Consider the following 15274-nt stretch of genomic DNA (forward strand, 5'->3'; position numbering starts at 1 on the left):
CATATTGTACAAGTTTAAGACCTTACATATTTGACCTACCACCTTTTAGTTGTCAGCTCCACAGACAGAATCATGAAAGTTTAGTACAGCATCTAGTATAACTAGTTCTTGGGCCCTGGGTAATTGGAGATAGCATTATGGAAGCTAAACAGATTATGAAGGGAGATCCCAAACTAAGTTTAGTTCGTGTGTTGCTCTTTTATCTTAAATCTACTCTGTATTCACATACTAGTATCCTTCTGGAAATACTGATAAGTTGTGAAAGAGGAAAAATTGGCTTGGTTGATCGAGTACACAGTTGTAGAAATAATGATTTGCAGTACATACTTGGGATTGCATTTAAATAATTTACAGGACTATTTCTAAAATGGGATCCATTTTGTGGTATGGTGGTTACCAGTGCTGGGTACGGGCAGCTGTGTGGCACCTGTAGAATGTGGAAATTAGTTGGAACCTTTGGAAGTATTTTATCTTTGCACTCTTTATTTTTTTTTGCCAGCAACTGCGGAAGCTAGTACTTGAAATAATTCACAGAATACCAACCAATGAACATCTTCGCCCTCATACAAAAAATGTTTTGTCTGTGATGTTTCGCTTTTTAGAGGTAATCTTCGAGAATTAATTCTCATTGTACAGCCATATTCAGAACTGTCAATGATTTTTCTTATGCTAAAATCCCGTATTATGCAACTGTTTCCCTATCACCAAAGTTTTGATTCAGATGAGTAAAGTTTTTCTTGATGTCCCTTTTCTACCATTTCCTCAACTAAATTACAAAGAAAAATTACTTAATTGAAGAGTATTTTTTTGAGTCACTGGGAAATTGATGAGACATAGTAGAGATCTTTGAAAAATTTGTGGAAAATTGTTGACTATGGATCCACACCAAGAATTCAAGACACTCTTTATGAGTATCTACTATTACACATGCAAATTAAAGCTTAGTACAGCTTATCATGCAACCAGTCCTTGGGCCCAAGGTAATTGGAGATAGTGTTATCTCCACTTGCATCGGGTTTTCTTTTTTTTTTTTTTTTTTTTTTTTTAAAGATGACCGGTAAGGGGATCTTAACCCTTGACTTGGTGTTGTGAGCACCACGCTCAGCCAGTGAGCGAACCGGCCATCCGTATATGGGATCCGAACCTGGGGCCTTGGTGTTCTCAGCACCACACTCTCCCGAGTGAGCCACAGGCCGGCCCGGGTTTTCTATTGTATATATCTCAAGCATGCTGCTTTACACAAGGTAGATGCTCATAAGAGTGTCTCGAATTTTTGGGGTGAAGCCATTTGGTACCTGTTAAATTAATCTTTAAAATTTAGTCCTGATGTATGTAGAATTCTGTGGTGTTTCTGGTCCCCTTGGAAAGATGAGATTTGGAGGAGGAGATAGAGTTGGATAAGATCTTGGCTCTGTCATTATTAGCTGTACCTTGTTAGCCATGTTGCTTCACTTCTCTGAGGCTTCATGTCCTTATAGGTCATATGTGGATGGCACCCCCAACTCATGGAGCATTTGTAAAGGGTCCAGTCCATGGTGGGTGCTCAGTAATTGTTTGTTCTTTGCTGGCCTTTTGACAATATTTTCAAGCAATGAAAAGTGTCACTCAGGCCATTAAGACCTTAGTTCATGGTGTGACTTGCCATAAATGTCAGTTAATATGTCAGATTCATATCACAGAGCTTGCTGGTGGAATACCCTTCAGGGGGTCCTCCAAGGACCCTCTGACAAAAGGTCCTTGTCTGGGACAGCTGTGTTCTGTGGGATTATAAATTTTCAACAAATCAATATAAGTTGGTTGATGGAGGGTGTGTATGCAAGAAATGCTTAGAAAATTAGTCTTTGATCTTTAGATTAAAACATCTCCTCAGAAGTATAACTTTTTTAAATGCTTTTTTTAAAGACGGAAAATGAAGAAAATGTTCTTATTTGTCTAAGAATAATTATTGAACTACACAAACAGTTCCGGCCACCGATCACACAGGAAGTAAGTTGTTTATCCTGATAATATTTATAAAGTGTGGCAACAAGTTCCTTCTGCTGTGTAAACTTTTTTCTCACTTTTAGAGTTGACTGAACATGTACTGCTGTTAAGTATAGAAAATATAGCCTTACTTGTGGGCAATTCTTTTGGGTTTAACCATGACTTTTTTTTGAATTTGTATATCAATATTTTGCTGACCTTTTTCAGTAGTTGAAATGTATTAACCAACCATACTGGCAGATGTGTTTGGGTTGTTCTGGTATTTATGTATCTGAAGCACCAGAAGGCTGTGATCATCTTATGCTGTACAAGAGTTAGGATGTGGGTTCTGAAGTCAGAGCTGAGTTTGAATGTCAACTGCAGTTCAGTAGCTATGTGACATTGGGTGAGCTTGTAACCTTTTGGAATCTTTTCTGTGAAATGGAAATAATCATAGTATATCTTCAAAATGTTGTTTGAAGAATTAGATATAAAAGTTAAAGTTCTTAGCACAGTGATTGGCACCTGCCTACATAGGAAGTAGTAAGCATACAACAAACATTAGCTATAGTTAAGGAAATATCTTCTCTGATGGTAACCTTAGCATTTAGCCTGTGGATTATTATTTGGAAATTAAAAACATAAAGATTAAATCAAATTTCCATCATCTTAAAGCAATACTTAATTTCTTGGTAATTTCTTTTCCTTTTTCTTACTTTAATGTATATTTTCTACATAATTGTGATAATGCTATATATAACATTTTATGTCCTGATCATTTCCCTTTACATTATATGTAAGCATTTTCCCAATCATAAAAAATTCTTTATAAAGTTAATTTTTAATGGACGCATAATATTCTTTCTTGTGGATGTCCTTATTTCTGGATATTTAAGGTATTTCAAATTTTTTATTTTATGGCTATTACTGAATATCTTTGTTTACAGTTCAAATTATTTTGTAGACTAGGTTTGTAGAAGTAGAATTACTGAGTCAAAGGTATTAATATTTTAATGTTCCTGATACATATTGTTGATTTCTAGCAAGGTTTCAGCAGTTTATGGTCCCTCAGTAGTATATGAGTCTCTCTCTCTTTGCACCCTCTCAAGCATTGTGTATTATTATTTTTTGAAAGGCAAAAAGTGGCCTTTAATTTTCATCCCTTTGCTCTTCCTGAATTAGAAACTTGTTTTCTATTTATCAGTTCTTTGTGTTTAGATTTCTTTTTTGTTTGTACATGTCCATTGCCTATTTGTGTCTTGAATCTGGCATTTTCCTTGCCTGTTTTATGAGTTCTTATATATTAGGACTATTAAAATTTTCTTGTTTATTGTAAGCATTTTCTGTTTATAAATATCTTCCCATAATGAAAGTGTCTGTTTTTTTTAGATTCATCATTTTTTGGATTTTGTGAAACAGATTTACAAGGAGCTTCCAAAAGTGGTGGTATGTTTTCACTATAATTTGAATTTATAAGTTATATTTATTTATTACTTCCTTATTCCAAGGGGAATTTGGGACAGTTTAGTTGAAGACATAATTGGAAGGGATGCTAATTTTAGAATGGGGAATGTTTAATAATGGCTAAAATCTAGGTTGATAAAACAGTCATTCAAAAGAAGAGTTCTTAGAGCCTGGTGCTGATAACAGCAAGATCAAGGGTTTGGATCCCTGTACCAGCCATCTGCAAAAAACAAACAAACAAAAAGGTCCTTTGATTTCCCTATTTATCTTAAATATTTTATTTTTGACACAAAAGCAATATATTCTTACAGTAGAAATTTTGGGGAATGAGAAAAAAAACAAAAGTTATCCATAATTCACTTGGAAGCAACCATTGACGTTGAGGTTTTATTTTGATTTTCACCTTGTGCACTTTAAAGATGGTTGAGCTCATAGTCTTGAAGACTTTTGGGCGAGGCAGTGCATATTTTCAGCAGTTTTCTATATCAGCAAGTTTTTTTTAAAAAATATTGTTAAAAACTCTTTACAGGCAGTGCCACAATATAGAGGTATATGGAGTAGAAGAGGAAAGTCTCCTCCCCACCTTGTTCTTACTTATTAGAAATAATCGCCTCCATTACTAGTTTGGAACATCTTCCCAGACTCTTTTTTTTGGCAGTCATAATTCTTAATGGACTATATAACTTTCTATCACAGCATGTACCTTGACCGTTTCCCTGTTGCTGGTTTTCCCAATTTTCAGTATTTTACTATGATGAATAATGCTGTGATAAAAATTATTATGCATAAGTCTCATTATGTGTCAGTTTTTTATTTTAAAGATTTTTTAAAAATCTTAAAACATTTTAAATTAACATGGTAAAAATAACTCTTTTTGGTATTTTAATCTGTAAGAATGTATAAACTCAAAATTATTTACTTTCTGAGTAATAAGTCATTTCACCTGCCATTTCTGTCAGAGCCTTAGAGCTGCTTTTCATAAGCCCAAATTCCATTGAGACTGATGTCCTGGCTTTTAAAAATGTCTTCTGTGCTTTGCTTCTGTTTCCATCTTTGATCTCTATTTAGACTATTTGAAAAGTTAATTCAACAGGGGCTAGCTCCTAGTTTCTTTACTAGAGGGATGGAGTACACTCTTTTCTGCCTGCCTCGTTGAGGTAGGGATGTAATATGGTTTGAATTGCATCTTTTGTTAGTCAGGAAAAAAGAATAGATATAAAAAGAGTAGATACTTGAGCCATGGTTTTGTTTTCTGTTGTCCTTATCATGTTACCCTTATGGCCCTTCATAAAGGGTAAACATTTAGTGTGTGTCAGTTTAGGCTTTACTCTAGGGTGTTGGGAAATGAATGGGTGAGTCCTAGGTACTTGAGATTTGGTGGAGCATGAATGTGTAGAACATTTGGTTTCTTCCACCGAATATCAGGTATATTTTATGGAAGAATATTGTGTTTGACTTTAGGATAAACAATTACTACTCTTTTTATTTAGAACCGCTACTTTGAGAACCCTCAAGTCATCCCCGAGAACACAGTCCCTCCCCCAGAAATGGTTGGTATGATAACAACAATCGCTGTGAAAGTCAATCCTGAGCGTGAGGACAGTGAGACGCGAACAGTAAGTGTTTTCAGTTGTTGTACTGAGTCATTTTTATCCGTGGCTCCTATACTTGGTAGAGGAAAAATGAGATACTGACACTTTAGACCACTTAAATTTTTTCTTTTTTTTTTTCCTTAAATATTTGGAGTCATTTAAGATAAATTAACACATGTGTGTGCCTGGCAAAGCATCACAGGTTCTGCTTTGCAGCTTGGAAGTGGCGAAACAGATCTGCTGGGCACCACTGATGCCAGGATAGAAGGATAAAATGGTGGTGGAAACCCAGAATCATCTGCTGGAAAGAGAAGCAGACCAAGCCTGGGGACCTCTGCTCTGTCCTTAGCTTTGAGTCTTTTGACATTAATGAAGTACCTTTAAACTACAGATAAAATGGTCATTCAGGGAACTGAGAGTGTGGGCTCTGGAGCAGAGAATTCCAGGAAATGGTCCCAGCCCCACCACTTGGGTTTTCTGACACTAGGAAAGTTCATGAACCTTCGTTCTCACCTTATTTTTCCTCTCGTTACCTGAAAAACCTGTCTCATGGAATTTTGTGAAGGTAATGCTGGTAGTGCATGCAGGTAATGTATTGTATCTGTAGTGTCTGCCACATAGGTAACGTGTATTAAGCATTTACTATGACCATTTTTATGACTGAATTAAGAATATTGTATCATTCACATTTGTTTTACTGAAATTATTGTGCAGAATGTTTCACTTTGTGCTAGGATGAACAAGAAACTAAAGTTTGAATAAAGCTTTCATTCCTTTGCTCTTCTTGAATTAGAAACTTTTTTGTGTGTCATTCTTTTGTATTTCTTTTTTTCCTTATCTGTTCACATCCATTATCCATTTGTATTTTGAGTCTGACATTTTCCTTACCTGTTTTATGACTCCTTATATATTAAGGCTGTTCAATTTTTTCTTAAATTTATGGTAAGCATTTTCTGTTTATATATATCTTTGAAAAAAACTGCTGGGTAAATTGTGCTTTTTGCTGTTCTTTTAAGTACATAAAATAATACTAGTTTAAAAAATTTCTCAGGTGGTTTGAATCTCTAAGATTTGACATATTTTCCCAAAGTTTTTACATAAGTGATTATGTTGGAAAATATAAAAACCTTTATGTTAAATGAGAGTTCTGTATACTTTGTTTTTAATAGTTTGGGTCTTTTATCACAGATATTTACAAATATGTGTCAGTATTTTTCCTTCTCTATTTCAGTGGGGTGATGCTTAGTAGTGGGACACTGGTTGGGACTATTTTCAGTCCAACAGTGATAACCACAGTCCTGCCTGTGTCTATCTTCTAGCATTCCATCATTCCAAGAGGATCACTTTCTCTGAAAGTATTGGCAGAATTGCCCATTATTGTTGTTTTAATGTATCAGGTATGTGTATTGCTTATTAGTTTCTTGCGTTTTTTGCTTATAACGTTATGATAGAATTCACATCTAATATTCTGTGGCAAAAAGATATGTATAATACACACATGCTAACTAATGTAATGAATCCTATAGTTTCTTTCTTATGCCAAATTATTTTGCTATAGCAGAATATAAAAGCATGAAAATCTGATATGTTTGCTTTTAGCTCTACAAACTGAATATCCACAATGTTGTTGCTGAATTTGTGCCCTTGATCATGAATACCATTGCAATTCAGGTATCTGCACAAGCCAGGTGAGATTTCACTGTAGCTGACTGCCGCAGTGCTTGAATTTCAAGTAAAGATACACTTACCGTCACCATTCTTAAGACATGAAAATTATGAGTGTTAAAATTTTCATAAAATTATGTGCAGTTTGGACTTTCTGAACTTGTGTTTCAGTTATGATAGCTATTGTTATTTTAGTTCTTAATGATGAGATAATGTCTCAGTTTTGGGGACCTTGTAAATTTAGAAATATCATTTGGCATTGCTATGCTCACTTATGGCTGTGGGATGTCCAAGCCTTTCTCATCGTCAAGTCTTTGTTCTTGTTCCTGTTAGCATGAGTGCTAGAACGTTCTTTACCACCTTGGCTCCCCCTCACCTGTCACCCTGAATCTCTGAATAGGCCAATCATATTCATCCTTTGAAGTCTTTTCTCAAACCTCATATCATTTGCCTTAAGACCATCATCACTTACTTTGTTGACTTGTAGCCCATCTGGCTCAGTCATTTGAGGGAAGGATCTGAGGAGGAATCATGTCTGACATCCCTCATGGCCCTAGCATAGGGTCTTGCATTGAGCAGATAGGTACACTAATTCTTTCTGCTGATTGAGTGGTGGATCAGTCTAGTGTTGGCTATAGGATTCACATTGTAACTGCTATGGGGTGGTTTGGCAAACTGTTTGGTTTTTGGCCATTAAACCCTTTGTTATTTGGAACTGCATAAAAGTGTACAAGTGTTTACTGTTGCTGTGTTCTGATCTGTGAAGAAACCAAACAAACTTTTGGGCTTAGTAATTGTTATAGGCTTTTAATTGTCACTAATGTCACCTAAATAGTGAGTGCTAATAGTGTAAATTTTATTCAATTCTCATTCAGGCAACATAAGCTTTACAACAAGGAGTTGTATGCTGACTTCATTGCTGCTCAGATTAAAACATTGTCATTTTTAGCTTACATCATCAGAATTTACCAGGTAAGGTCATTGACTTTTGTTTTATGTTTGGTTTACTGAGATATAGTTTACATACAGAATTCACCTTCTGTGGGTGTATATGAATTGACATATGCATACAGTTGGTAATCACCAACACATCAAAATACAGAACATTTCCATCACCTCCCAAAATTCCCTTGTATATGTTTGTAGTCAATTTCTCCTTTCTACCGTCAGTGCCTGGCAAACACTGATTTGTTTACTGTCCCCATAGCTTTGCCTTTTCCAGAATGTCTCATAAGTGGAATCGCATAGTGTATAGTTTATGTAACTTGTTGAGTCTGGCTTCTTTCACTTAGCAGTAATGCTGGGATTTATCCTTGTTATTTTACTAATAATTCATTACTTTTTATTGCTGGGTGTTGTCTTTGTCTGCTTGGTTGCCTTAACAAAAATACCACAGACCAGGTGGCTTAAACAGAAATTCATTTTCTCAGAGTTCTTGAGGCTGGAAGTCTACAATCAAGGTTCTGGTTTTTGGTGAGGGTTCTCTTCCTGACTTGCAGGTGATGCATTCCTGCTGTGCCCTCACATGATGGGGAGAAAGATATTTCTTCCTTCTCTTACAAGGTCACAGTTCTAACAGATTAGGGCTCTACCCTGCGACCTCATTTAACTTTAATTACCTCTAAAGACCCTGTCTCCAGATATAGTTACATCGAGTACGGCTTCAGCATTTGAATTGTGGAGGGACCCAGTTCAGTCCGTAGCAGTAGTGGAACCCAGCTAACATTTCATTATATAGATGCATCGTGGTGTGTTATGCATTCACCAGCTGATGAACGTTTGAGTTGTTTCCAAGTTTTAAAAAAACAGCTTTGTTGAGATATAATTCACATATCATAAGATTCACCCTCTTAAATATACAATTTAGTGGTTTTTTAGTTTATTCATGGACTTGTTTCATCACCACTATCCAATTTTAGAACAATTTAATCACCCCCAAGAAGAAATCACATATCCATCAGCAGTCACTTTTATTCTTCCCTGACCCCCAGCCCCTGGTAACCATGAATATACTTCCTGTCTTTATAGATTTGCCTGTTTCATTTTTGGCCATTATGAATAAAACCACTGTAAACATTTGCGTATAGAGTTTTGTATGGACATATTTTTGGTTCATTGATTTTTGATGCGTTAAAGTTATGTGTTATGACAAATAGGTGTAGGAGAGATTGGAACTTAAATGGCATTATCAAATAAAACTGCGATAAAGAAGTTTTGGATGCTTTTCTGAGGAGCCTATATAGTGTTTTTTTGTTTGTTTTTCATTTGTAGTTGTGGTCTTCCTCTATTTAAATCATAAGAAGAACTTGAAGGAAAAAAGGATACCTTATCTCCCATCAGTCAGTGTTTTTTAAATAAAATTCTTACGTAGTCATGATTGTTCTAAAACATGGAATAAATTTAGTCTTAATCTATTCCATAGCAATGACATTGTATTATAATTTATTTTTTGTAAGGATTTTATTTCAGGAAAATAAAAATGAAAACATGTATGCTGAATTGTTTAGAATAAAAATTACCTTTGAATTATTAAGAATAAAAACTACCTTTAAAACTACTTTTTTATCCTGTTTTTAAAATGTGTTTAACTAGATAATGATAATTTAAACTAAGAAAATGGTACATTTGGTTTAAAAAAATCTAAATTAGGTACCCTTTGATATTTTAGTCAGCTTGAGTTTTCTTGGTGAATTGCCTTCCTAAGACAGCTCAGGAGGTTGTGGTTAGAGCTCTTCTGAGTTGGTTAGAGTTGTCTCAGGTGTCATTCACGACTGGCATTAATGGGATGATTAAGTAAAAAATATTAACTTCTTAAAAATCTTTCAGTATTTAATTGCCTTCCTTTCCCCCTCCCCCTAATAGTAAAGTAATAGAGGTTCACTGCGAAAGTTGGAAAAAATTTATAGAAAAGTACAAAGAGGACATCCACAGTCTTGCTATATAAAAGAAACTTCTGTTTATGTTGCTGTACGTCTTTCCATATACATACACATGCACTCACTTTCTCTCTCAATTAAAACTTTTTGAGTACTACTTGTTTAGTAGGCCTGTTACTTTATGAGGGTTCTTTGAGTCGAGCTTAGTCTTACTGAATTTTTAAAAAGCTAATAAAATTGGGATTTTTCTTAACATCCACCTATCAATGTAACTATCTTGTTTTACTCCTTATTTTCACAGGAGTTGGTGACTAAATACTCTCAGCAGATGGTGAAAGGAATGTTACAGTTACTTTCAAATTGCCCAGCAGAGACCGCACACCTCAGAAAGGAGCTTCTGATTGCTGCAAAACACATTCTCACAACAGAGCTGAGAAACCGTATGTCTGTATTTTCTTTGAGTGCTCACATGAGTCCTGTCACCAGCTTTGGGGGTGGGACCCAGCTAACATCCCATTGTTTACTGTTGGTTCTCCCTGTCTTCTTTCTATGTTGCTGTCTTGGGCTTATTCTTTCTCCTGTTTTCTCCGCCTCTCTGCCTCCCCTCTCTCTGATTACCTGCATCTCTCTTCCTCTCTCTTTTTGCCTTTCTTTCTGCCTGGCACCAGGGTTCTCACTTTTTCTTCTCAACAATCTCATAATTAATGTGATGATTTCCTTAGCATAGCTTATGTTTTCAGTAGTTCTAGGTACTTTTCTGCCTTTGACTGCATATCTTCTGAAATTGCAAATGGTCATTTGCTTACTCACTCATAGCTGGTAATCTTTAAAAGGTTAGCAAAAAAACAGGTTTTATTCTCCATGCGATGAAAATGATGAATTGGTTCTGTTTTTATGCATAGGGCTGAAACTTGCTTTTTGCTAATCTAATAATTATACTTTTTCTATCAATTATATTGACTTATAATTTTTTAATACTTTGCATATTTAATATGTCCAAAATGTTAGGTTGAAATTATATAGAATTGTTTAGAGATGATAATCTTTTTCCTTAGTAATTTTTCACATTAAGTATTTTATTTGCCACCAGTTTGCAAATCAGAGCATATGTAAAACCAAGATTAGGTTTCCTTACATAGTTTTTAAACATGAAAGCAAGGGTATAGTTGGAGTGCTTGCACATGGGTTAATACAGTAAAGCTTAAGTATTTTTGTGCTGTTAAAATACAAATTATAGTGTGACTATTGCATGTGCATATAGTTAAAAAGAATACGGACATTAAAAACCCTTTTTTGAAATTCAACACATATGGCAAAGTGCACAAAGGAAATGTACACTTTCACCAGAAATTACAGACAAACACTACCCAAGCCATACCCAGGTGCTCACAGCCCCTACTCGCCCCCAGAACTGACTGCCATTGTGAGCAGTCCTGTGATGGCTTCTTTTGCTGTTTATGGTTTTTCCTATGTGTTCATCTCTGAATAATATCAGAATAGAAGAATTTTCTTTTCTTTTGGTTGGGGGGATGCTGGCCAGTACAGGGATCTGAACCCATGACGTTGGTGTTATAACAAAATAGAAGGATTTTAAGTGGAACATTTTTTAATCTATTCACTGAAGTGGATGAGTTATGCCTCAAGTTCCACTCTGAGATGACCTTTGCAGTATTACTGCCATGCGAGTAGTAAGGATTTTGGAGGTGCGTTGGGGACCTGTGTAGCAGAAGACTTCTACTTGTTTAAGTGCTGACATTAGAAATCTTTCTTATGTTTACCAGGTAACCTCTGTTCCATCACTGCACAAGCCAGGCTTCTTTTGAGGCCATACAGCTTGGTTTTAGTCTGTGTTAGCATCTGTTCACCAAGGTTGCTGGTGATCCAAGGTTTGATCACATCGGAGTTGTTGAATTCAGCTTTTAGAGCTTTTTTGGGTCTCTTTACTGATTGGCTTGATTTTTTTTTTTTTTGACAAGATATTGTAAGACACTTTATTTTAAAGCCCATAGTAGTTCCTGGGACTTAATTTAACAGCATCACATCTCAAAAAAGTTTTGATTGAAAGAAACACTTAAAGAATCATTTTAATGTAAACCATAATTATCATATAATATAAAAAATGTATGTTATAGTTAAAATTTCCAATCCACTAACATTTTCTCTTAGCCTTACTTTTTTGGCATTTGAAACAATATCAGGTGGTAACTTATTTGCACCAATTCTGAAGAGCCAGTGGTTTGAGAAAACCTGACTGTTTTGTACAAAGTTCCACATTTTCCTAGAGATTCTTATTTCGGATCATGGAGAGAATTTGGAACCCAATGGCCATACCATTTAATTTCTTGTAACTTCTCCCTTTACTTTCGATTTTTACTCATCCCTTAGCTGGTATTCTCACATGTGGTATCTGTGCCCTTTGTGTATTTCCTTCTGTGCCTCCTTCCTCTTGGCTCTTCACTGAGGACAGTCTTCTGCCCTCAGAAGGGACGCTTGTGGCTGCTTCCATTTGGCACTTTTCCCTGTGCTACCTTGCATTGGAAGTTAACCAGAAATGTTCATCCTCTGTCTGCAGTGGATACATTTCTTTTCATTTTTATTTATTTTTTTATTTTATTTTTTAATTTTTATTGAATCAAAATTGATTATACAAATTTTAGGGGTTCAACATTGAGATATGTTGATTAAATCAATATTACTAGCATATATATTATTACAAATCGTAATTATTCTTTATGCCCCTTCTCCAGTCTCTCCTCATCCCCCTCTCCCTCCCCCATCTCCCCTCTAATTACCGTAGATTTCTTCTCTCCTTCTGAAAGAATGATGGTTACTCTGTTGATTTGTTGCCTAGATGATCTGTCCAATGCTGAAAGGTGTGTTCAGGTCCCCCAATATTATCATAGAGCAGATGTGTCTTCTGTCACTCTGAAATGGGCTTTGTGGAGAGAGAGGTCTTCTTTATCTCTGCTGGTGACTCCTTGTGTCAATGCACTCCAGTGGCTGGCGGAACATCTGTGTGGTGGTTATGGCATCTAGCCACTTTTGCGGCAGCCATGGTTATAGTGGTGGCTGTGGTGGGCCACATGCCCACCACATGGAGGTGATGTTTTTGGCATGCTCCTTTGTGCTGGCAGTGTGCCTGGTTGTGGGGAGTGTCCAGTCCCCAGGTCCATGCCTCAGGACCCCGGGCAGGCCCCAAGGCACTGGTGCGGGGTGCCTGGTTGTGGGAGGGGGATCTGGCCCCTGACTCCATGACTTGGGTCCCTGAGCAGACCCCGAGGTGGTGGCACAGTGTGTCTGGTTATGGGAGGGTGGTCCGGTCCCCTTCTCTATGCCTCGGGTCCCCAGGCAATCCCTGAGGTGCTGGTGCAGTGTGCCTGGATGTGGGAGGTGGGTCCGGTCCCCAGCTCCATTCCTTGGGTCACCAAGTGGGCCCCAAGGCTCTGGCACAGTGTGTCTGGTTGTAGGACGGGGGTCCGGTTCCCTTCTCCATGCCTTGGGTTACTGGGCGGGCCCTGAGTCACTGGCAGTGTGCCTGGTTGTGGGTGGGGGAAGGGGGTTCTGGTCCCCTTCTTCATGCCTTGGGTCCCTGGGTGGGCACGAAAGTGCTCGCATGGTGTGCCTGGTTGTGGGAGGGGGGTCTGGTCTCTGGCTCCATGCCTCAGGTCACCAGGTGGGCCCTGAGGCACTGGCGTGGTATGCCTGGTTATGTCTTTGACCCTCCATAGATATTTGCTGGTTAAAAATGTACTTTATTTGAGTTGTTGAAGCTGGCCTTATGTCAGGCTTGTTCCAGAATCTAAACATCCTTTTGGATGTTTGCGGCCAGAGTTCCCCAAGGCAAGTGTGGTGAAGAGGCCTAGAAAATGCTGTCACCACCCTATCTGTACATCCTCAGGAATGAGAATTGTCCCTGAACTCTTTCTCTACAACACTGGTTAGATTCAGGCCTGCAGGGTGGCAGAGAGGAAATTTGGTGATCGTTCCATGTGCAGGATTAGAGCAAGAGAAGAGCCCCAGTGAGATATTCGTCAGCCTCATCCAGGGAGTCAGGAACCAGAACCTGGGACCCATGCCTATAAGAACATTGTAAAGTTTCCCAGACCTTTGTAATTTATATGGAAAGACATCCTTATTTCCTCATAATGTCTAATAAAACCTTTAAGAAGTATGACTTGAGGGTAGTAGATAAGGGGGCATTTAAGAGATACTGTCCTTTTCTCCAGACAGGTTTGGGTGGATGGCGGCAGCTTTTAAAGACAATGGAATGTACTTCCGTTGAAGTACTGGGGGTGGATTCTTTACTAGGGGACATGAAGCTCACTTATTCTTAGTCCATTCTCTGATTGCATCTTTGACAGCAGGTGGCTTGTGTGGCCCAGCAATGCCACTGTCTTAGAATGAGATAGCATGTGTGCTTTCTGGTCTCTTCTCTACCCCTTTTCAAGTCTAGATCCCACAACAGACTGCAGACTGGCTGCTGTGAAAGCACCGTGAAGCAATTCAACACGTACTTAGTTTCGTTAGTGATTATGCAATGGATGTTTGTCTTCTAGAGTTCATCCCTTGCATGGACAAGCTGTTTGATGAATCCATACTAATTGGCTCAGGATATACTGCTCGAGAGACTCTAAGGTATGAGATTAAACCCATGATATCCAATTGGTTAAACGTCAGAGGGATTTACTGAGTGATTACTGGCACTGAATGTTGTGTTTCAACAAATGCATGTTATTGGGCCTTGACTCATCCATTGGATTTAGAAGTGCGGGAATTTTTGGAAAGGCCTTAGATTGCTTTTTGTGCCTTAGCTTAAAAGAAGAAATCAGAGTAGATGTCTTGATTTAAATTTTAGGTAAAACCTTATCTGACTTTAATAGTTTCTTTTGCTTTCTATATAATGCATCTTCTTTGTCATAAAAGAATATTTGATAACCTACCAAGAGTATAGAAGAGAAGAAAACCTTTTGGTCGTGCACAGGAAATCAAGTCATATTGCTAATATTTTGGTATATTTCCTTCAGTCTTTATTTCCTATACTTTCTAAAAAATAAAATGTAGTGTGATAATGGTTACTATTTCTATAGGAGGAAATTAACATTTAATCATCTTTACAATGTAAAACGAATCAATTTTAGTCATTATTTGCTTCCAATAAGGGAGGTATGATGGATCTTTTGAAAAATGTGTGGCTGGCACTTGCAAATCCCCTCCCTGACCTGCTATGGCCATGCTGGCCCTTGCAGCTCCCCTCACTGACCTACTGCGGCTACACTGGCCTTGCAACTCTCCTCCCTGATCTGCTATGGCCACTCTGGCCCCTGTGGCTTCCTTGCTACTCCTGGCAGTTTCCACCTCAGGACCTTGGTCTTTCCTGTTGCCTCCATCTGGAAATTTCCCTGGCTTTTTGCTTCATGGCCCCTTTTTGTCATTAAGGTCTCAGCTTCAATGTCACCTCAAAGGAACCTTCCCTGACACTTGCTTATTTGAGAGTAATTGTTATAAAAGAATATTTGATAATCTACCAGGAGGAAAGAAGGGAAGAAAACCTTTTGGTCATACACTGGAAATCAAGTCACACTGCTAATATTTTGGTATATTTCCTTCAGTCTTTATTTCCTATACTTTCTAAAAAATGAAATGTAGTGTGATAATGGTTGCTATTTCTAAAGGAGGAAATTAACATTAATGAGTCTTTCTCATGGTACCCTTTTT

General features: G+C 37.5%; 1 protein-coding gene across 10 annotated transcripts in view; it reads left to right on the plus strand.

Moving 5' to 3' along the window:
• TRRAP (transformation/transcription domain associated protein) overlaps nucleotides 1-15274 on the plus strand; it is a 129942-nt gene that overhangs the window by 9540 nt on the left and 105128 nt on the right. For all 10 annotated transcript variants that reach the window (XM_063088299.1, XM_063088304.1, XM_063088303.1 and 7 more), the window contains exons 5-13: nucleotides 500-604; nucleotides 1903-1986; nucleotides 3352-3408; nucleotides 4917-5042; nucleotides 6338-6415; nucleotides 6618-6706; nucleotides 7559-7655; nucleotides 9861-9999; nucleotides 14116-14194. In XM_063088299.1, coding sequence (XP_062944369.1) covers nucleotides 500-604; nucleotides 1903-1986; nucleotides 3352-3408; nucleotides 4917-5042; nucleotides 6338-6415; nucleotides 6618-6706; nucleotides 7559-7655; nucleotides 9861-9999; nucleotides 14116-14194 — 854 coding nt within the window. The remainder of the gene's footprint in view (nucleotides 1-499; nucleotides 605-1902; nucleotides 1987-3351; nucleotides 3409-4916; nucleotides 5043-6337; nucleotides 6416-6617; nucleotides 6707-7558; nucleotides 7656-9860; nucleotides 10000-14115; nucleotides 14195-15274) is intronic.

Source organism: Cynocephalus volans, chromosome 3, assembly GCF_027409185.1.
Source record: "Cynocephalus volans isolate mCynVol1 chromosome 3, mCynVol1.pri, whole genome shotgun sequence".
NCBI lineage: Eukaryota > Metazoa > Chordata > Mammalia > Dermoptera > Cynocephalidae > Cynocephalus > Cynocephalus volans.